This window comes from Pezoporus occidentalis, unplaced genomic scaffold, assembly GCF_034315485.1.
Source record: "Pezoporus occidentalis ecotype Australia unplaced genomic scaffold, CSIRO_AGI_Poc_V1 ctg16, whole genome shotgun sequence".
NCBI lineage: Eukaryota > Metazoa > Chordata > Aves > Psittaciformes > Psittacidae > Pezoporus > Pezoporus occidentalis.
In genome coordinates, this window is record NW_026913425.1 from 4,215,808 (window position 1) to 4,239,088 (window position 23,281).

General features: G+C 44.4%; 1 protein-coding gene and 1 long non-coding RNA gene across 6 annotated transcripts in view; one reads left to right on the forward strand and one right to left on the reverse strand.

Annotated features, from left to right (window-relative positions):
* Nucleotides 1-16,381, reverse strand: part of PDE8B (phosphodiesterase 8B) — an 81,439-nt gene extending 65,058 nt beyond the window's left edge. For 2 of the 5 annotated variants that reach the window (XM_062612412.1, XM_062612410.1), the window contains exon 1: nucleotides 10,179-10,602. In XM_062612412.1, coding sequence (XP_062468396.1) covers nucleotides 10,179-10,490 — 312 coding nt within the window. In that variant the 5' untranslated portion in view covers nucleotides 10,491-10,602. Of the gene's footprint in view, nucleotides 1-10,178; nucleotides 10,603-16,301 lie in introns of those variants that run through there. The other 3 variants (XM_062612411.1, XM_062612409.1, XM_062612413.1) reach the window with 2 other exon arrangements.
* Nucleotides 16,273-23,261, forward strand: LOC134160436 (uncharacterized). Its single transcript, XR_009963544.1, has 3 exons — nucleotides 16,273-16,373; nucleotides 17,922-18,415; nucleotides 22,538-23,261. It is a non-coding gene; the product is annotated as an uncharacterized LOC134160436 (long non-coding RNA).
* The last annotated feature ends 20 nt before the right edge of the window (nucleotides 23,262-23,281 follow it).

Below are 23,281 nucleotides of genomic sequence, written 5' to 3' on the forward strand. Positions count from 1 at the left end.
TTTCTCACCACCTGCTAGCTTTTCTTCCCAAACTCTAGAACCATGTGTTGAGATAAAATGGTAGGTATTAAGAGCACACTGAACATACAAGATTTTTCCACATATGTTTGTGAGGGCCCAAATCCCCCAAAGTACTATATAGATCTAAACCCCCCAAAGCAGTATACAGATCTAATTCACTTAGGATCTTAACAGCGATACAGGTGTTGTCTATCCGGAATTGTGTAAAGCCTTTGACAGAGTCCTCCACAACACCCTTCTCTCTAAACTGGAGAGATATGGGTTTGATGGGTGGACTATTTGGTGGATGAGGAATTGGCTGGAAGGTCACATCCAGAGACTTGTGATCAATGGCTCAATGTCTGGATGAACACCACTGACAATTGGCACCCTCAGGGGTCTGTACTGTGACCAGTGCTGTTTAATATCTTCATCAATGGCATGGGCAGTAGGATTGAATGTGCTGTCAGCAAGTTGATACCAAGCTGAGGGATGGGAAGCTATCCAGTGGGACTTGGGCAGGCTTGAGAGATGGCCCCACACAAACCTCGTGAGGTTCAGTGGGGCAAGTGCAGGGTCCTGCACCTGAGTTGGGGCAATGCTCGATATCAATACAGGCTGGGGGGATGAAGGGATTGAGAGTACCTCACAGGAAAAGCACTTGGGCGTACTGGTGGATGAACACAAGCCAGCAGTGTGCACTTGCAGCCCAGAAGGCCAATCCTATCTTGGGCTGCATCCAAAGGAGCATGGCCAGCAGGGAGGGAGGTGATTCTGACTCTCTGCTCTGGTGAGACCCCACCTGGATACTGCAGCCAGCTCTGCAGTCCTCAGCACAGGACAGGCATGGACCTGATGGAGAGGGTGCAGAGGAGGGCCACAAAAATGATCAGGAGCACCTCTCCTGTGAGGAAAGGCTGAGAGAGTTGGGGTTGCTCAGCAAGAAGAAGATACGGGTAGGTCTTATTGTGGCTTTTCAGTTCTTAAAAGGGGCCTATGAGAAAGATGGGGAGAGACTTTTCAGCAGGACTTGTGATACGACTGAGGGGTGAAGGTTTTAAACTAAAAGAGGGGATTCAGGCAGAGGAAGAAATTCTTTACAGCGAGGGTGGTAAAATACTGGCACAGTATTTTACCCAGACAGGTGGTGGCTGCAGCATTCCTGAAGGCATTCAAGGCCAGATGGATGCAGCTCTGGGCAACCTGATCTAGTTCAAAGGTGTCCCTGATCATTGCAGAGGGATTGGATTAGATGACCTTTGGAGGTCCCTTCCAACCCAAACTATGCTATGGTTATCCTAATGCTTTCTGGTTGAGTGCAATACTGATCAGTCCCACTAGTTTTTATGCTATAAATAATTTTATGGTAATTCACTTTTTTAAAACACCTGGCTTCATACCTGAAAGAAAAAGCATGATATCTCTAGCACTAGAATGCACAGTCTAATTTAAAATAATGAAATTTTAAATATACTATTTTTAAGGCTGTCACAACTTGTCTTGAGCTTGAGTCTTTAGTAGCATCAAACTCAAAGAGTTTTCAACCTACTAATGGTATGAGAAACAAACAAGCTCTGTTGCTTTCTCCAGGCCCACCTGAATAACCAGATTATACACTGAAATGACCAAAACGCTAAAATGCACCAAAGAAACTTGCACCAAATAAAATTACATTTATACAAAGTCACTTTAGAAAGGAAAAAAGTGCCGTTAAGATTAAATTCACTCCCATGCATTGACCCACAGAGCTGATAAGACTGTGCTCTAATGGACTATAGATTGAATCCTCTCCTCGCAACATCCTATCTGAGCTTGGAATATAGGCGTGCATGCTGTTATTTCACAAAGTTGTACCAGAAGTATCTCCGTATTATAATAATTTTGATTGACTGTTACACCCTGCTTGGTGGTGGTTTGTTGTTGTTCTTTTGTTTTGGCAGGGATTTTTGTTTGTTTGGGGATTTTTTGCTTTGTTCTGGGGGGCGGGAGGGGTTGGAGTTTCTTCCCCTCCGCCCCCATCCCCTTCTGTCAAAGCTCCCTTTCCTGTTTTACAGTAAAGCATTCATTTAGCTGCCAGCATTCTTCCCCCAGCTATCATGACACCACAACAAACCAGCATGCTTTGGCTGGAGCAGTACTCCAGACAAGGAGAAAAAACATGTGAAGCCAAGAATTTTCTTCCTTCCAAGAGTATGGAGTTTGCCCTGGCAAACAAAATGGCTAGCAGACATCAATTTGTTTAGACAAATTTTCGGTATTTCTTTCTTGCTCTCAAGTATTAAATCGCATAGGCATTGTCTGATGTTGTGATGGGGTGGGAAACAAAACCACAGACTATTAGGTGACTTTAGGCAGCAGTGCATACATTACTACAACTCTATGCACAGAACACCATGTAGGCATTTCCTGTTGCAGTGAAACCAACATATGATTGAATTGTTTCAGAAGCTCATGAAGACTACCTCAAATAAAATCCAGAAATAGCATATTCAAGACAATTGCTACAATCCACAAGATTTCTTAGCACTGAGTTGCAAGCTATATTTTTCGTTGTGTAGCTATAAGATCTGGACAGAAATCACTAGATTCAGACGATCAAATCTCCTCAAGACTTCCAAGTGTCACTGGGATCCCCTGACATCAAGACAAACCTTTCTTTCATTTCAAACACTTCTACTCTACTTCTCCTTTCAGAAGGCAGATGCAGGGACTGTGACAATGAGGACCTTAGGCCCATTGTAGGAGAGGATCTGGTTTGAGACCATCTTAAGAAACTGAACATGCACAAGTCCATAATGAAATCCATCTGTGGGTCCTGAAGAAGCTGGGAAACGAAGTTGCTAAGCCACTGTCCATCATATTTGAAAGATCATGGCAGTCAGGTGAAGTTCCCAATGACTGGAAAAAGAGAAATATAACCCCCATTTTCAAGAAGGAGAAAATGGATGACCCAGAAACAACAGACCAGTCAGTCTCACCTCCATCCCTGGCAAAATCTTGGAGCAGATTCTCCTGGAAGGCATGCTAAGGCAGATGAAAAACAACAAGGCGCTTGGTGACAGCCAGCATGGCTTCACTAAGGGGAAATCCTGCCTAACCAAGTTTGTGGCCTTCTATGATGGGGCTACAGAACTGATGGACAGGGGTAGAGCAGTTGATGTCATCTACCTGGACTTGTGTAAAGTGTTCGACACTGTCCCACACAACATCCTTGTCTCTAAATTGGAGAGACATCAATTTGATAGGTGGACCACTCGGCGGATAAAGAATTGGCTGGATGGCCGCACACAAAGAGTTGTGATCAATGGCTCAATGTCCAGTTGGAGACCAGTAACGAGTGGTGTCCCTCAGGGATCGGTGTTGGGACCTGTCTTGTTTAACATCTTTGTTGTTGACATGGACAGTGGGATTGAGTGTGCCCTCAGCAAGTTTGCCGATGACACCAAGCTGTGTGGTTCGGTTGATACACTGGAGGGAAGGAATGCCATCCAGAGGGACCTCGACACGCTTGTGAGGTGGGCTGATGCCAGCCTTATGAAGTTTAACCATGCCAAGTGCAAGGTCCTACACCTGGGTCGGAGCAATCCCAGGCACAGCTACAGGTTGGGCAGAGAAGAGATTCAGAGCAGCCCTGTGGAGAAGGACTTGGGGGTGCTGGTTGATGAGAAAATGAACATGAGCTGGCTGCAGTGTGCACTTGCAGCCCAGAAAGCCAACTGTATTCTTGGCTGCATCAAAAGGAGCGTGACCAGCAGGTCGAAGGAGGTGATCCAAGTGAGACCTCACTTGGAGTATTGTGTGCAGTTCTGGTGTCCTCAACATAAAAAGGACATGGAACTGTTGGAACAAGTCCAGAGGAGGGCCATGAGGATGATCAGGGGACTGGAGCACCTCCTGTATGAAGAGAGGCTGAGAAAGTTGGAGCTGTTCAGCCTGGAGAAGAGAAGGCTGTGTGGAGACCTCATATCAGCCTTCCAGTATCTGAAGGGGGCCCTCAAGGATGCTGGGGAAGGACTCTTCATTAGGGACTGTAGTGATAGGACAAGGGGTAATGGGTTAAAACTTAAACAGGGGAAGTTTAGGTTGGATATAAGGAAGAAGTTCTTTACTGTGAGGGTGGTGAGGCACTGGAATGGGTTGCCCAGGGAAGTTGTGAATGCTCCATTCCTTGTGGTGTTCAAGGCCAGACTGGACAGAGCCTTGGGGTGACATGGTCTAAGGTGAGGAGTCTCTTCCCATGGCAGGTCCTTTCCAGCCCTAATTTTTCTATGATTCTATGATGTTCAATATATGAAATATTTGGCACTGGATGGCCAAATCAGTGGGTAGAGATACACTACACAGGGCTTTTTTTGTTTGTTTGTTTGTTTTTTTTAAACACTCTCCACAGTACCTCTCTATTTGCAGTGTCACAGGTAACCAAAAGGAACAGAATGTCTCTAACATTTTTTGTTCTTTTAACAGGTGAGAGAAAGGCATTTGTAAGTAATTGGATGCTGAAGACTGGGGCAGTGACAATACTGATTGACCTGCAAGTGAAATATAAAGCTCATGAGCAAATGGACTAATGGTTTTCTCAAGTGAAAGAAGTTATCTGCAATAGACACTATCTCCAGAAGGCTTTGCAGCTTGCCATCTTTCTTGGAACTCATAACTTATCTCTGACAGCACTTCTTTCTCACACAAAACGAAAGCTGGTTCAAGCTGCACAAGCCAAAAGCACCAGTGTTTTGTGGGAGTTGTGCGAGCTCCTATAGAATGAGCTCAACATACCTTATGGCCTGTGAGAATTGTCCCAAAAAAGATCCTCTCAGAGAAGCAAGGGGCCAATCAGCTGCTGCTGCCTAGTAAGACTGGTCACTTATTGGGCTAGAAATGCACCAACTAGGCCAGAGGGAGACAGTACTGCACAAGACATCATCAGGTGTCAGTCATTACTGTAAGCTCATGCCCTTCAAACACACAGGACTGTGTTCCACAATGGGATAATGGCATATTTATCTTTACATTGGTAAAGGCAACTGCTGATTTTCTGAAGCCATAATCCCACTGCTATTGACTTATACTGAAGTCCTGAAAATACTGGGCTTGGTTACCATGACAATACTGCCCCTAAGGAGTTAAACTCTGCTACAGCATAAAACGCTTCACATGCTATTTCCTAGCAACCACATAGGTACATACAGCCTTCACTGAAGGCAATTTTAGGGAAGTTACATTAAAGAATACTCTACAGGCTTCACATACACCATGCATCTTTCACTTTGGGCTACACTAAAAAAAGCCTGTAATAGAGACAGACTTGAATCTTTTTTAAAAATAAGAGGTGTGACCAACAGGCAGACAGGAAATAAAAGCAGAGAATGATCAACATGAAAACTGAAGCACACTGCTATCTGACAGCAGTGGAGGTGGTGTAAGAGGAGAATTTAACCCAAAGCATGGTTTCTTTTCCACCTCTCATTCCCTTCACACCACTACTTACATTTTCACCCAAGTTTACTCTTCTGGCCTTGAGTTTTCAAGCAGCAATACTTTTGAGGGAGTACACAGATAATCCAAAAAGGGACTACAGTGTTCATGCAAATAGCATGTCTGCCTTGTGCTATGAAGATTTTGATTAAAAAGAAAAAATTTCCCCAAAACACACACACACAAAAGAAACAAAAAACCCCAAACAAAAGCCCAAACAAAAAAGCCAAACACAAAACCAAACCAGAGCCCTCAGCTCTCCTGCTTTTTTTGCACATAGGACTAAGACTTATGAACATCCCCAGCTCCACTTGCATTAATCTGACAAGCTTTCTATGAGCACCCAGCATTTCAGAAATTACTATGATCTCTTTTAGAGTACAAATAATACTCTTTTTAACTTCTGCAGGCTTTAAGCATCATTACACAAAATTATGGACTGCTTCGCAGAAAATTACCAAGTTATTAAAAATACATACTTGCATTACTCCTTACTTCAGGAATGCCTAGGCTGTGTAATCCAGCCTGGTACAAATACCTCATCTAGGAAACCATGGATGTAGAAGAGGTACAGCAACCTGTCTGAAATAAGAAACTCCTGGAGAAGCTGAAGGACCCCACCAGTGACAGGAAAATTTTTGTGAGTCAGGTGCTCGAATGCTCATTACAGCAAATAGAGCAAGCTCATCATCTTAATGTGATAGATGTCCAAGGCACAGAGGGGACACTAAAGCCATGTGAAAGGAAATGCGTGCAAGAGGTGTTTGGTAGCCTTGTCTCTCTCAGACTACCTGCAGGGCAAGTGTGATGCTTAATTTCACAACGTTAATCTGCTCAATTACTATGCTGTCTAAACCACTATTTAAAGGATGATAGATGACTGGATTATTCCTCAGCTGAAGGAGAGAAATGAGAAACTATGTGCCCATTTTCTGTATCACACCCTAACAATCATTAAGCATTCTCAGCTGCCAGAATTCAAACCTACCCCTTCATCCCAAGAGCATATGCTATTCCCCATGGTCTATGACACAGCTCCTTAGCTTTCATTATGTCTTTCAGGCCAGTTTTATTTGAAATCTCTCTTCTCTGCATTCAGTATGATCATGGAGCATTAGAAATTGTTAAAAAATACACATCGAGCTCCTCAGACAGTAAAACTTCAGAGACTTATTTTGCACATAGCAAATGATACAAAGTAGAAAACATACTATCAATGCTCAGTTTACCTACAAATGTTTGGTGTTCTGGGCAGTGAAAGCAAATGTTCCAAAATAACTTTTTACTGGAGGACTTAGAGGGGTGCATGGGTCCTTGAGGCACCTCTTGACTCTCAGTGCTGAAATGGCTGAGGTCCATTGCTCTCTGACAAGCTTCCAACACTCCTCTTTTCCTATTACCAAGGGAAGGCAGGGAAAAAAAAGAAGCAAGCATTTTACATTTTATGATATAAATGCCTATCACTCAGAACAGTTGTGGAGTCCAGAATGTTGTGTGACTCAACACCAAATAAGTTTAATCTACCAGGCTGCTCGGTTTCCTTTGCCAGCAGATACATTATTTTCTGAAGAAGTAGTTTTCTCCATTCAGTAACACTTCTCCTGTCCAGCATTACCTAAAAGCACATCTACAGGGCTTACTAAAGTTACCTACACCATCTGAAGGAGAAACTGAAAGGTCAGACACAGAGACAAATACCTTGCCAAAGTCCTTTTAGTGTATTCATTAAAATACAGGAAGTCTGGGCTTTGTCCAAATAAAGCATCCCTCTACTAACAATTTTCTTTATGGTAAGAGTTACTCAGGCCACCATCTCTCAGAGAATAGCTAACCTAAATTAAAAATGCTTTGCACTGTATCATAGTTCAACTCTATTTGGTCTGCCCAAGTCTTTTGAACCCCAGAGTATGCTCAAGAGGACTTTGATGTCTTAGGTAGGTGTCCTATTGAGTTGTGAAATGGACCCTGATCACACTAAGTTACAGAGTTGGGAGGTTTATTTTCCAAGTTTACCCTACTTCTGGTACTGTCCATGTTCTGCAGAGAATACCAGCAGCCAGCTGAACAGCAATACACGTCAAACAAAACAAGAAGTGAGAAGTGACTTTTCCTAAACATAATACTGCTTTAAAGAGAAGAACTGTATTTGAAATCAAGGCAATGCTTAGGGTTGCATTTCTCCAGAATCCATGAACTTGATGAAACTCTGGATTTCTCAATACTCTCCACAGCAATTTGTATTTGGCAGCTGAATCCTTTTCCCTATTCCCCCAGATCTAAAACCCCCAGAAAAGCTAGGTGTTTCATACATTGGGGTGCATTCTTCTCCTCAGTGTTTCCACCTTGGAACTTAAGACATACCAACATTGGTAAAAGATACTGTCTCACTGTATTTCTTGTTTCTCAGCTTTACTTTGAAATTTTATTTTGCTATAGAAAAAAATAAAAACTGTCAAAAGCTGTTCCTAGTGTGACTGGCTTTCGAGAGAGTTTCACAGACAGGCTTTTCTCTTCTACGAAGAACACAGCATATGAAGAACCAAACCATTACACTAGCTGCACTTGTCATTTCAAGGAGAAAAATACAATGAAGTAATCAACAGAAGTCTGAAAAGGGTTGGGGTCTTTTTTCCCACCAGGCTATATGTTAGCAACAAGAGCCTTAAAACTTATTTGTCCGTTTATTTGTTTTGTCCCCTAAATACATGAGATTTCAACACAGCATATGCATGCACCCAAGCACTACATCCATTAAAACCATGTGGCATTACTAGACACTTTTTCTGTATCAAAATGACTAGTATTTTTCTTCATTTTGAACTTCCATGGAAATAAAGATTGTTATCATGTAAAACCAGAGAACATATATCCATTATTTTCAATTTCTTATAGCCCATCAGGTGCCAAGTAGTATTTTGCCACCATGATAGTTCTGCAATACCCCAGCCTTGCTTTGGCCAGACAAACATGATATTAACCTGTAGGAAATTGTGTCAGAAATACCAGCAACAATGGAGGCAACAGCTTAGTTTAAAAAAATACATAAAGTATTTTACAGACCTTAAGTCTCATGAGAATGGAAACATTTAAATTGTATCACTGAAGCAGTTGTTAAATAAATAAATGAATAAACAAAAAAATAAATAATAACCCAACCCACATAATTCCCCTTAGATGCTTGGGACTCTAAAATTGTGAAAAGAACTGAAATTATTCAAAGTAATATTACAGTGCCAATTATGAACTTCAAAAATATCTAAAATATGTCCATTTTTAATAACCAGAAAACTGACAAAAGTGTTTATTTATAAGAGCACACGATGCAATCCCTGATAATAAACAATTCATAAGAACAGAAAGGGGCATTACCACTTTAAAAAAAAAATATCTTTTTTCCATATCTCAACTTAATGAATTGTGCAAGAATTTCTATTTTGCTCTTCTCTACATTAACAAACCAACCAACCACAATGTATTTCATCAAAGTATTCTACTCTGAAAAAAAAAACAAATAAATCCCTAAGTCCAAAAAAGTAGGTTTACTTTCTCTGTGATGTCTGTCACTTGTGTTTTCCTTAGATGATGTCTGGAGTTCTTTTTGTTCGTTTTTTTTTTTTTTTAATTATGCAAGATTATATAATCTTTTAAATTCTTAATTATAGTCTAAGAAAATACCAGGATGTATGTAATCCCCTGGAATTACTGTGTGACATGATACCCTGCTTTATTAGTACAACAGAAGAGTAACCCAAGGTGCAGTGGGATCACAAGGCACCATTTGTTTTCATAATAAGATTTGGAATATGGCAACAAAGTAAAATTTGATTCTGATCTGAAAATTTTCAGGGAATTAATGAAATCTGCCCTGATACTAAGAAAAAAAAATAAATAAATATACCACCTTCCCTTCCCCCCCCCCCCTCCAACCCTGCCACAGCTGTCATCTCTTTTAACTGGTAAACTTCAGCGAGGAAGCTGACCCGCAGTTATAGCCGTGCTGCCTTATTCAACTGAGAGGGGGACTCAGCCTTCCAGATGTGGATGAGAGGACCCTAAAGCACAGCCACTGCCTGCCCCTCCCGGGAGCATCTCCTAGCCCGAGGCGTATTTGCCTGTATGCAGAGCATAGTGGCTCGGTTCCACGCCTCGCAGCAACAGTTCATTTTAACCAGTTACAGGGGAGGAAGAGAGAAAAAAGGGGATGAAGAAAACCCAACAGCAAGTACGGGCTTTCTGCTCTTGAGAACTGAGCAGGGGGAGATTTCATTCCGCCACATTAACACCCCTCCCAGACGCCCAACCTCTGCCATCAGCCGCAAACCTGGAAACGAGCCCTGCCCTCCGCCCCCTCGCTGTAACTCCGGGAGCTATCGCAGCAGAGGGGATCCCCCGAGCCACCCCAGTGCTGGGGGCGCGGGGCAGCCCGAGGGGCCCGGCACTGCCTCCTGGGGTGCTGTGGGCCAGGCGCGCCCCGGCGCGGCCCCCCCGCAGCAGTGTCAGCCCGGCCCGGCCGCCGCAGCTGCGGTGTGTCAGTGGGCGCCAGAGCAGCCGCTCTCCGCAGCCGCATCCCGTCCGAGGAAGCATCACCTCCCGCCCTGGCGCAGGCGGTGGATACTCCGGCTCCGTTCTCCCTCTACCGCGGCCGGCAGGGAGGACCCACACCGGCCCCACCGGGGCCCCCTCCTCCCTGAGCGGCAGCGGTGTACCTTGACGCTGGCGTTGCTGGTCTGGGTCTCCGCCTCGACGCCGCAGCAGGGGGTGGCCCTGGCCCGGGCGGAGGCTCCGGGCTCCCTGCGCTCTTTGCGGCGCGGGCCGGCGGAGGGTGGCGGCTGCTGCCGGCTCTGGTAGGCGAGGACGGAGGGGATGGAGTCGGCCGCGTCTGTCTTGATGAAGAGGCCGTGCAGGGTGGTGGCGCCCTGCGAGATGGTGGTGGTCTGGTGGGAGGAATTGGACTCGTCCGAGTCGCGGCAGTAAATCACGCCGCTCTGAGAGACGTGGATGCTGGGGGCGCAGCCCATCCCTTCCCTTCCCCTCCCCGCCCCGCCGCACTGCCAGCAGCCCGGCCAGCTCCGCTCCCACCTGCCGACCGAGCGGGCTGCGGGGCCGCCGCCCCTGCGCCGCGCACCCCGCGGCGGCACCGGCACCACCCCTCACCGCTGGCGCTGCCCCTGCCCCGGCCGCTCCCGCCCCTCTGGCTCCTCCCCGGCACCCCCGCCCGTCCCCCCGCGCCGCCCACAGGGACCCCAGACCCTTCCCTTCCCGGCAGTGTCTTACGAAGCGCCTGCGACCACAGGGTCCTTGAGCCGTGCGGGCAGGGGCGAAGGAGGAGAAGCGTCACCAGCGGTGCAGCCCCCTCCCGACCCTGGCAGAGGGTCTGCTCGCACAGCATCACACCATCCGCCCCCCCGCCTCCCCATTGCGACAAATACGTTTTCCTTTCTTTTCCTAAAAGCAGTTAAAAATACTTATTTTGTCAGTCAAAATGCACCTACTTTTCTTAGCCGTGGGTGAGCAAATCTCAATTGTCTGGGGACAGTTCAGAGACACAGAGCACCCACTGCAAGTCAGGAAAAAGGCCAGGATTGTTCCACGATTTTTAATGCTGTTTTTCAATCAGGCCAAAATTCAAAGGCACGAGCTGCTGTTTTAACCTATATGTCTGATAGCTGCCAATCCCTGTTTCCACTCCCTGGGGAGACAATCAAGCAAAATGTTTAATGCTGCAGAGATTTACACACCTTCTTAGCTTTCCACAGTGAATAGTTTCATTGACCTAAGCGACACTACCTATGAAGTGTAAAGGTAAACATGTGGGGTTTAAGTCTTTGCAAGATTCTAGTTTAAATCTCCCTGTTTTCAATGGCACATTGTAGATTTTTCAAGTACTGGTCTTGTCATCCAAGCAGCATGCTGCCTGCCTAATAAAGCATTTATCTGACACCCAGTTACCAATGAACACTTGTGAATACACCTTTTCTTTTGCTTGGAGCACTACCTGATGTTTGATCACTGTTTCACCACCTAGTTTTTAGGAAGTGATGTTAAAATACTACAAATGTGAAGCACAGTTAGTGCAAGGATTGTGATGCTGAATGACAAAAGTTCTTTGAAAGTGTTTTATTTTGGTTCCTAAGGATCCTGGATTGCTTTCATGCATTAGCGACTGGTTTATTCAGAAGTGGAGGCTTCACAGCTAAAACACCTCGGTTTAGAGGGCTGTTTGAGCCTTTAGCCTCTGCCCATCCAGACCATGGCTTATTCTAATTATGGCAATATGGACACTCACTCATCCATCAACAGCTGGACTGACATCAATCTATTTGACAAACTATGGTTTTCCAGTTACTGGAGAAAACCTCCCTAGTTTTCCTTTTAGTTGTTGATATTCACAACCCAAGTCATGACTCAAATCCTAACATACTGCTCTGCTGGTGGCTGTCTTTGAGGACTACCTTGGAGACGGGCTTAATACCAATGAAATGAGACAGACTGCACTTCATCTCCCAACCATGCAGCCCTTCTTGCTGCTCAGGCTGCAGTTCTGGACCTCCCAGTCTCCCAGAGCATAATACATGAAGTTGCATATTAATGTACCCTAAAACTGCATTTAATAACAAAAAAGCAAGAAATAGTATGTATTCCTTGCTATATTTTCAAGTCCCTTTTCATTTCTATTAACAGTTTGGAAACTGAAGTTGGGGATTTGAGTTACCTGCCCTAGACCACACCTTAGATGTGCAGCAGAGCCAGGAGTTCAGGAATGCCACCCGGGACATGCACATTGGTGTAAACGACATTGCCCAAAAAAACCTCTGGGGGTTGTTGACTATCTATTTTGAGACTTTGCTCATAGGAATTTACCCACCCCAGGTATCAACAGCACCCATCATTTTAATAAAGGGAGGAGTATTTTGACTTTGTAGACTGAGCTTGGTGAAAATGTCATGTCACATCCTAAACTGTGTTACTAGCTATTCAAGGTCCATTTTTCTGAGTAGATATCAAGGATAAGTTATTTCACTCATCAATATCTAAGTTTCCTTAAAATCCCAGCACTCAGGTTTCTTTTTCCAGGTTTTTTGTCCTACTGAATACTTTGAGAACATTGCTACATTGTCAAGACAGTGTTGTAGGCACCTGCCCATCCTTACATGGATTTCCCTTGCTTAGGTTGAGTTGATGTCAGAGAACAAGTTGTAGGAACAAAAAACCATAGCTCTGGAGAATGTCTGCTAAATGCAGCTCTTGGCTGTTTCTGGGTAATGGGGAAGGATCACCACTGAAGAGGATAATCCTGCCTGTGCACCGTGCCAGAGTGTTTGAGAGGAGTGAAAGCTGCAGGATGGGAAACTATGTGGACTGCTGAAAAGCAACAGAGAAGTGGGGAGAATAACTTAATGCTTTGTCTGACAGCAGAATCACAGAACTGTAGGATGGTTGAAGCTGGAACAGTCATCTGGTCCAACCCCCTTGTTGCTTAGGAAGGGCCTATCTGGGTGGTTTTTTAGTATGCCCAAGGATGGAGACTCCATCACCCCTTTGGGCACCCTTTTCCAGTGCTCAGTCACCCTCACAGTTCTCTCCTGATGTTCAGAGGGAACTTCCCATGTTTCAGTTTGTGCCCGCTGCCTCTGGTCCTGTCACTGGGCACCTGCACTATTTTCTTTGCACCATCCCTTCAGGCATTTACATCCATCAATGAGATGCCCCCGCGACTTCTCTTTCCCAGACTGAGCAGTCCCAACTGTCTCAGCTTCTCCTCATGTACGTGGTGCTCAGAAGAAACTTAGAGAGATGGAACAAGCAAGTGGCGATAGCATGAGTGGAGACTGGAATGGGGCAGAGTGAGTGGGTGCAAAGGAGAGGGATGTCTGTCTGCTGCTGGAGTAGGAAGTAAAGAAATGGAAAATTAAAGATTCGTTTTCCTAACATTGGTATTTGTCTTGCACCTTGCCTGTGAGAGGACAACCATGGATTTACTGGACAGGGAGGGAAAAGGGAATATTTAAAACATGCATGCATACTAACACCACCTTTTATGGCATGCTTAAGTCACACTCCTGCAGGCATATTGCTGCAACCTTCCCTGACTGATACCCACTAAAGCAGAAGGCTTTACAGTGAGCAGCACATATTAATTCAAACAGGGACTTCCGTGAGGGACTGTTAATGTACTGAAGCAGACTCTTCCCTCAGAAACACATATTTAGCATGGCCCAAGAATTAAGTCAATCCTCTGGAAGATATTCACATATACCATTTTTTCCACTACTAAAGAACCTTCACTGCCTTTAGTTGCGACTGCATAAATCCTAACAATTTATTTAACCAATTTAACCAATTCCTTACACGTGACTAATTTTAGCATGATGAATTGAAGTGCATGAGTGATTCTGGAAGCTGTCAGTGGAATCCTGAAGTGTCTCATCTTTTTTTTTTTCCCCCAGTAAAACCAGTGGATATACATTCTTTATGGTGTTTACACCTGCAAATCCCTCCACAATGAAGAAGATATACTCCTCCAAACTTTATATCCCTTCCAAAGCCAGTCATAGGCTTCACTCTGACCTCAATATTAACACTCTATGCTATGAGTAGATTGGTAAGTTTATGTTGGCATTATTTGAAGCAATATCTGTAAATCCCAGTTCATTGCAGTAAGAATATACTACTTCAGAGGTCACATTTTACAGAGACTTAAAAATCCGGTACTTGACAACCAGCTACTGAAGACAGTTACCTCTATTCATGGTTCATTTACTGTAAAACCAGTTTAAGAATGTATAAATAAGCCTGTAAAAAAACAAAAACCAAAAAACAGAACCAAACCAAACCTAGGCTCATAGGAAGCTCAACAGTTTCTGTGTCCTTTTATACTGGTCCAAAAGATTTCCAACTACACTAAAAATCTAACATGCTGCATTCCCAGATTAGAGCAAAGTAAATAGCTAGAAACTACTTAAATTATCCAGACTATATGCTACATTTTTAATTTAAAATAGATATGAGGAAAATAATCATGGCAGCTAGAACAGAACTCTTCTCTGTATACCTCTATTTTGTTAAAAATAAAAAACCAAAACCACCTCTACAATAATTTGGTAATAGATTATCAAACGTTAACCTTGTGCTTTTACTCATCAATACAAGAAATAGCGGCGCCTGGAAAAGAGACAGATATTAAATACAAGAGGAGAATATTATTTCTTTTGCCTAAGGAAAAGCAGGATGTATTTTTCAGCCCACAAATCCAATGACTATCTCACCCTTACGATCAAGAGTAACTTCACTGAAAACAACCACCTTTCTCCAAATCAACCAAAAAGCAAAATCAAGTCCTTTTTTGTTTTCCTGCCCCAAACTCCTTTCATTTCATAACTTTGAAAAATAATTACTGCAGCAAAGCTGTGGTTTCATTTACCATGGGTTGGTTAGACTGCATTTGCATGCTATATTCTGTGAGTGCTGTGAATAACAGCCTCCCAATAGCAACACCTTACAACAAAATTCCCCTAGGTAGGTATTGCTCAGACAGAAAGGTTTTGCTGGGATTGCCTCCTAATCATACCATAAACCCCATCTTTGGCCTCCTCTTACAGTCAGATTTTGACTGGCTTGGACAATGCCAGCTATCCCAGTTTTCCCCAGAAGTCTGTGGGATACTTTGCATTCTAGACTGTGTCCCTACCTGTATCAGGTGGTTGGAACTAGATGAACTTTAAGGTCCCTTCCAACCCAAACCATTCTGTGATTCGATGGAAATTTTGCAAGCTCACTCGAAGCAGAGCTGAAAAGGGAACTCAGTCTGGCTACCCTTCCACCAGCAGTCTGTGCCACTGTAAAGGCAGTGAGGCACAGATTCTATCGAGAGGGCATGGAGGGGCATGCACCTTCCTGCACTCTGCCTCTCCATCCCTTTGTGTGTGAGCAGGGAAGAGCTACCGGTTCTGTCCTCCCCTGTCTGCAGCTGCTTCTTTCTCCCCAGGGGCAGGAGAAGATGCAGTCCTGGGTGTTTGCTCCTCAGTGCTGATAGGTGATGAGCTGCCCCAGGGATGCAGATTCCCTCCTGGGGACAGACACCTGCAGGACTTTTTCCTAAAATGGGCCACTGTCGTCAATATCAGCATATTCTCGGGAGACACAGCAACCCTTTACTACACTGCTGTGAAGAGGAAGAGTAACATATAGCACGGTAACTACAGGCTTCAGCCAACGGCATTAGCCCTATGTGTTAACATTATTCCCCTTGAGGAGCTCAACTTTTTGCAGGACAGTGGACAGATACTTGTGGTTACAAGCAAATTTTCTACTATAACAAGATCCGATCACATTTAAAAGGCTTAGTTATCTGCTCTTCACCAAACCCTTTGCTTTGGTGGACAGAGAACTGGAGAACAAAAGTTAAGCAAGAGTGGCGCTCCTACCAGCATTGAAAAGTCTTCCATCAAGACTTCGTTTCTTCATAGGAAGCTTGTTCTTTGGTAGGTGTTACTTTAGTAACACAACTCCCTTGATTTATTCTTGTGCGGGAGTATCTGGGCAGAAAACCGCACTCGAGTGGTCCCTGCATGCGCAGAGAGCCTCCGGCGCTGCGCGCCGGCATAGCTGAGCGCAGCTCCGGGCGAGACAAACCGTGTTGAGCGGGGTCAGCAGGCGCTGCGGCAGCACCAGCACTCGGACACTTCTGCACCGGCCCCGGGGTGCCGCCCGCAGCTGGAGGCCACCCGAAAACTGCTAGCACCCGCCGCCGCTGTGCCGCGGTTCCGGGCGCCCCGGGGGATCCCTCGCCATCGCCCCGCTGCCCCTCGACCCGCCCGGCTACCCTTTACCTTCGTCCCCGGCCCGTTCATCCTCCAAGGAGCGAAAGGGAGTGGGATCGGCGCTACGGTGCGGCTGCCCAGGTGAGAGGGGCGGGACCCGCCGATGCCGCCGGCACCTCCCCCGGGGCCGGGCCTCCCCCCTGGAGCTCCCCCGCCACCCCGCCGGGCTGGAAGCGCTCCAGGAAAATGAGTCCGTGCTCCGGGGCTCCGCTGGGGAAGGAGGACAAACCGGCTTCACAGAGTTGTCCCTGCCCCCGGCCCCCCGGCCTCCCCCCGTGCCAGTGCCCCGAACAGATCGTTTTCTGCCCCGATCAGGAACATTCAGTAACGGGGAAAAGCGCTCGGGGAAAGTAAGATGAACCGTGTTCTCTGAGCCTGGCTTGGTTCAGTATGCTAATAGTTACACAGCCTTCGGAAAGAGGCAAACCCCTTAGAGAGAGCGATAAATCCATCCCTAAGCAGATAGCTGTTTGCTGATGGTTTTCAGGATCCTTGGGCAAAATCAGCCTGACAGTTGAGGAGAAGGGAGACAGACTGCCCTGGATTGAGAGAGGGCAGAACGGCCCTGATTTGTATCAAATCCCAACTGCTAGAGGTTGGACCAGAGGCATACGTCAAGCAGCCTACTTTCATCTTTGGGGTGTTTTAGTTTGCAGCAAGTACTGGGTAGGTGGAACACATCAACTTGGGAATGACATCTTTGGGCTTGACTGGACATGATTCGCTTTGCTCTTTCCTTCATGCTTTAAGAACAGCTTGTGCCTGATTTTCCTTATGGAATACTGCTATTTCTTGGGAGTTTATTAACATCATCATTACTTTTATTGCTCTGTAGTGGTATGCAAGGCCTCAGTGAGGGAGTTCTACATGACACTCAGCATGCAATAAAAACCAGTCCTTACCCAGAAAGGTCAAAGGCTTGCAGACAAGATAGTGGACAGCACTTGAATGTCACAAAAGCAGAGCAATATTAAAGATGACTGGGAGCTGTGGGACAAGTAATGATCAAGTCACAGTAGCTGCCCCCGCAAAACTACAGACCACAATACAAAACATAAGCAAAGGGTTGAACCTGTGCAGAAAATCATTTCTAGAGAGGAGAAGCAGAACCAGCGTGGGTCAGCAAGTTCTGTCAGATTGAGGCTAAGGACTGTGAAGAGCTGCCCTATTTCTAGGGGTGAAGACACACAGTTAGCAAACAGTCCTTGAGCCCCCCATAAGTCCTAGATAGTGCACATATGGAGATGTCCTCAACATCCCCCCACTTTGTGGCCATACATCTGCAAGAACAGCTGTCTGGGAGCCCATGTCTTTGGTAGTCTCCCAAAGGTCTTTGTCCTGCATAGATGAGGTGAATGGGAGGTTTGCTACAGCCTCAGCTGCACACAGTCATATTCTTGTACACCTGGAACTGTGGCCCTGGTACAGGTCTCAGAGGAGGTATAACCTTTCCTCTTCAGCACCTCCGCAAAAGTGCCAGGTGTCAACCAGCCAGCTGCAAGCCTCAGAACTGGCTTTGCCCAGTTATTTCAAGGGTTTGTCACAGCCTGCCCTGGGACCCTGCTTTCCCCAGCGGGAAAAATTAGGGACTAATTAAAGCATGCCTCTTACTCCTGCAATTTTGTTCAGCTAGGCTGCCTTCCCAATAAAGACCCAGGAAAAAGAGGATGGATCTCACCCAGACATGGCATCATGATCAAGGTGAGGTACTTACATGGACACAAGGGCTCAAATGTGTCACAATGCTAAGTTTTGAATACAGCCACATAGACTTTTTGCAGTTCCCATGCAGGCCTTTCTCTGCATTTCTCCTTGTACCATCCCCTTCAAGCTGATATGACTTTTGAAGACTCACTAGAGGAATGCTGAGACCAGCCAAAGCATCAATTCTTTGCAAGCTCTGAGAAGCTGACATGAGAAACACAGAAGGCTCAGCCTCATCACTAACAACTTAGTATGTGGCAGACAATTGTCATTTTGTGTGTATCCTGAAAGGAGGACACCATCCTGCAGCAATCGTGCTGTCAGCAAAGAGCACAGACACAGGTCCTCTCAACTTTTTATTCACCTGTAACTTGGGACCAGACTGCTGACACTAATTGCAGTGCTTTAGGAGATAAAAAGTAACTCAGTCTTTGTTTCTGGGAAAACAACCCAAATATAGGGGATTATTTCTGCCTACTTTTCTTCTAGAAGAAAAGTAAAACAAAAAATAATTTTATTTTTTTTAAGTGCATTTTGCATGTATGTAGATTTTAGCATGTACTAAGGACCTTACTTCAGTCTCATTATAATACTCCCACTGAACTTAATGGGAATGTGGCTATTTATATTTTGATAGGGATGGAATTAGGTCCTTCATTCGAACTTTATGGACTTTTATTCCTTTTTTTGCTAATCTATTTCATCATTTTTAATTTGCTTTTGCTGTGTTCTGAGAACATTGTAAGTACATTCCAGCCTCTTGAATAGCATCTTTAATTCTAGTATGAAAACATTGTGCCTCCTAGTGGGTAACATACACAGGCTTCAACTCTCCTTCAGATTGCATTTTCATGCTAATTTCCTGAGACTTTCTTCTTTTAGTACCAAGGAGGTGATTTTCAATATTTTCATTGCTCTTGAAGTCCCCCATTTCTTTCCTATGCTGCCTACTTTGCTCTTTCTTGCATGTAGCCTGTTAGGTTCTGCATTTGGCCTCTGCAATTTTCTTTGCTGTGCATAAATCTGTTATTAAAATTCCCATCATCCACAAACCCGTTTGTGAGGAGCCCATTTCTGAGATATTATTGCGATCACACAAAGAGAAAGAAAAAGTGGGTTTTTGCATACCAGCCTGAGTGGACTTGCCTGAGTACATATTCTGTGCCTGAATTGTACTGTGACAGCAGTAGAGTTCATGTTTCTTAGGCAAGTGAAATGCCTGCTCTGTGGATTTGGGAACTCTTTCAAGAGGTATCCAAAACTTGTCAGAGATAAGATCCAGAATACTGCTTTCATTTGGTGAATTCCCCAGTCAACAGAAGCAAACGTCAAACTCCAGCACCAGACCAGTAGATCTAGATACAGCAAGGCCCAAAATCTGTTTCTGCCTCTTTAGCTGGCTGCAGCCTGGCTCTAGCTTCAGCCCAAAGAATCCACATGTAGTTTGTGAAGAGACAAGCTCTAGGTATCTGCTGGTGGTCAAGCTGAGGTGTCCTTGCCCAGACACTCCTTCCTGACTCAATTGCAAGGACCAGAGCTTGGTCTTCCTAGGCTTAGGCAGACTCCAGAGCTCAGATTAAGTTTCCACTTGACCATTTGTTTGGCATTAGCAAAGCTCACAATAAAATGTTTCTGGTCCTGCAGACAGATCTGGTCCCATGAATGGCATACTCAGTCACATCAGAATTTCCTCCACTGATCTCACAGTAGGCAGGATTAGGATGGTTTTGCCACTTAGACAAAAAGTTTTTCTTTATTTTTTTCATTTATATTTGGCCAGCATTAAAAATGCTGCTAGATCTTAACAGAGAGGAAATAATCTAAAATTAGCATTGCTTAAAATGAACAAAGAATTTTTATCCCTGAACACACATAACTCACATATAAGTTAGAACATTAATCCTGAAGAGGCCACGATTTGCCAGACTGCAAGCTGAATTGGAGCATAGAACACAGTTTCACTATTTTTTTTAAGCCAGACCTTATACACTGTCTTGGGTTTAATCTCGCCTTAGGTTTCCAGGTCATCGCAAGGACAAACAGCAAAAAAAACCCCAACAAACATTAAAGGTTGACATCAGAAGCTGAGGCAAATAGATATCTAACAAGACGCTATGGCTGTGTATTCACAGCTGGGTGAATAGGACACTGCCTGATGGAGATTTGTCCTGTAATGTGTACTCAGAAATTCATTGCTTTTGTCACTGGCTAAGAAAGAACCATTCTTCAGAATGGAAGTGTCATTTACCAATAGTATTAGTAATAGTATTAATAATGATAAATTTTACTTATTTTGGGCTTTATGTTGCATTTTAAGTGCCTGGTTCTTGTATACACATCTTATTTCATAGAATCATAGAATCACAGAATCATAGAATGATAGAATGATAGAATCATAGTTAGGGTTGGAAAGGACCTTAAGATCATCTAGTTCCACCCCCCCCTGGCATAGGCAGGGACACCTCACACTAGACCATGTCTCCCAAGGCTCTGTCCAGCTGGGCCTTGAACACTGCCAGGGATGGAGCATTCACCGCTTCTCTGGGCAGCCTGTTCCAGTGTCTCACCACCCTCACAGTAAAGAACTTCTGCCTTCTATCTAACCTTAAGTTCCCCAGTTTAAGTTCAAACCCATTACACCTTGTCCTATTGCTACAGAACTTGATAAAGAGCATCCTTGTAGGCCCTCTTCAGATACTGGAAAGCTGCTTTCCAAGCTCTTCCTCTGCTTCAAAAGCCCTCAGATGAAATGAAGGGCTAATTCTGTCCCACACTGCTGCACATCTCCAAGGACTTTTCTGACAAAAAAACAAAAAGCACAGAGGAGTTTTGTCATGGCATGAAATGGTCACAGGCCACTTGAGAGAGGTCTCAGTTCAAAGAGTTTTCAGCAGGCTTTAGGTAGTCCTGAAAGCCTTTGACTTTGCTGGGACTGCTAGCATGAGTAAAGGTCTGCAGGATCCTTAATTAATTCTGCTGTTATCTATAGGTGTCAGAGTGTATGAATTATTTGATTTGCCCTAGCTAAACATTTATAGTGTAATCTTTGTATGTAGTCAATGCTGTAACATTTTAAGTACATATCAGCTGATCCTATAAACTGCATCAGATATGTACAGTGGCTCCTTGTCTTGCCTTGAAGTGGTTCATTTGGTTGGCAGACAATCAATTTACTGTTTAGGCTTTTTCTTTAACCAGTTTATCTGTCCTCAACTGATAGTTTGATTGGGCTCTTTTTTGTTCTTATGAAATAAATAAAATGAACTATAAAACCAGTATAAAAATAGCACAGGAGAATTTGTAAACTACAAGCCAGAAGGCCACAAACATCACACAAAGCAAACACTCATGAGAGATATCACTTTCCTCTAGACTTACCACAAATCAGAAGAGAACACTATGTCACATTTTGAAGAAGATCTAAAGATAGCTAAACACTCAACTCAAGGAGCCAGTCTGGCAGAATTAAGCAGCACTGAGCCATTTGCAACTAAAACATGGAACATATACCTCATCACATATTTCAGACAAGATTTTATCTTCCTTAATATATTTAGGACACCTAAGGGCAGGTATTTTTGTCAGGGAAGTTCACATGAAGACATTTTTCTTTGTTCTCTCATTATTAGGCACACAAGGCTTTGATGGATCCCATGGTTGTCTCGTGACTCTGGAATAAACAGTGTCCTGGGTTCAGCAGTAGCAGTCATTTTTCTCCTTCTTAGTAGCTGGTGCAGTGCTGTGTTTTTGACTTTCAGCCTGGGAACAACGCTGATAACACCGATGTTTTTAGTTGTCGCTCAGTAATGTTTACTCTGACCAAGGACTTTCTGAGTCTCATGCTCTGCCAGGGAGGAGGGGAAGCCGGGAGGAAGCAGAGACAGGACACCTGACCCAAACTAACCAAAGGGGTATTCCATACCACAGCACATCATGTCCATTGTATAAACTGGGGGCAGTTACCCAGAAGGCCCAGATCACTGCTCGGTTGGGCTGGGTATCGGTCAGCGGATGGTGAGTGGTTGTATTCTCTTCCCCTGTTGTTTCCCTTATCATTATTATTATTATTGGTGGCAGCAGCAGTGGTTTGTGTTATACCTGAGTTACTGGGCTGTTCTTATCTCAACCCGTGGGAGTTACATTCTTTCCATTCTGGGAGCAGGGGGAGGAAATGGGGGGAGTGAGCGAGCAGCTGCGTGATTTCTGAGTGACAGGCTGAGCTTAAACCACGACACAGTGCCACTAATAAAATCAGATGAAAGCGGCATCATCTAATTGGAAAACAGCTTTATGGAACCCAGTAATTTCTGACTTGTACTGCTGTGTCTTCAAAAAATTAGGTGTTGCAGACCAAACTTGTACTGAAAGCTGCGCGAAATAAAAATCTTCTCTAGCTCAAGCAAAGTTCTCTACCCTTTTTTACTGTTTCCCACAAGCAAACACTAACTGAGAGCATTGGGAATTTGCTGACATGTGTTTTGCTATAAAATAGGATTCATCTTAGCCATTAAAGGGAAATTCCTCTTGTTTCATTTTGGCAGGTTGTGTTCTTGCTGAAGATATCTTTCCTCCTGGAGAGACATGAGCATGGCTTTCAAGAGCTACAGCACTTTGAAGAAGTCAGCTACTTGCCATGGGCACAAAAGAAAGAAGTGACATGAGTTGGTTTGTGCCTGTAAAACCTCAGGGTAATGCTTCAGACACAAAACCATGTATTTCACTCTTTTAGAGCACTCCATAGCAGGACTATGCTGTAAGCAATCCTTTGTCAAAGATGATGATTACATCACAGACTGCAACACCCGTACATGGATGGACAGGCCCAGGGCTTATGCCAAGGCAGCTGATGAATAAAACCACTCATGAGTCCTTAACATTTTTAAAAGTCATCGGGGTTATGGGACAAAAGACAATATGCCTGTGCAAAACATGTGTTAATATGATGTTTACAAATTAATGTTTCTGCACCTGCTAGAATACAAATATTTTAACAGGTACATTTTAAATCTCTCCAGTGTTATAGCACTGAGAAAACACTATCCCGCTCATTGTATAGAAATAATATGATTTTTTCATCTCTGCAATAATGCTATGAATCTGCACAAACACAATCACTCCTTAACAACTAAGAAGACAGACGCAGCACAAGAATTCTTGTATTTGCATGCCACAGTGTCTAACTCAGAGCCATTGCATCAGACTGTCAATATCCAGATCTGCAAGTCATGCCTAGCTACAAATATCCTCAGTTCAGAAAGTTCAGCCCTCTTCTTGACCTTTCTACT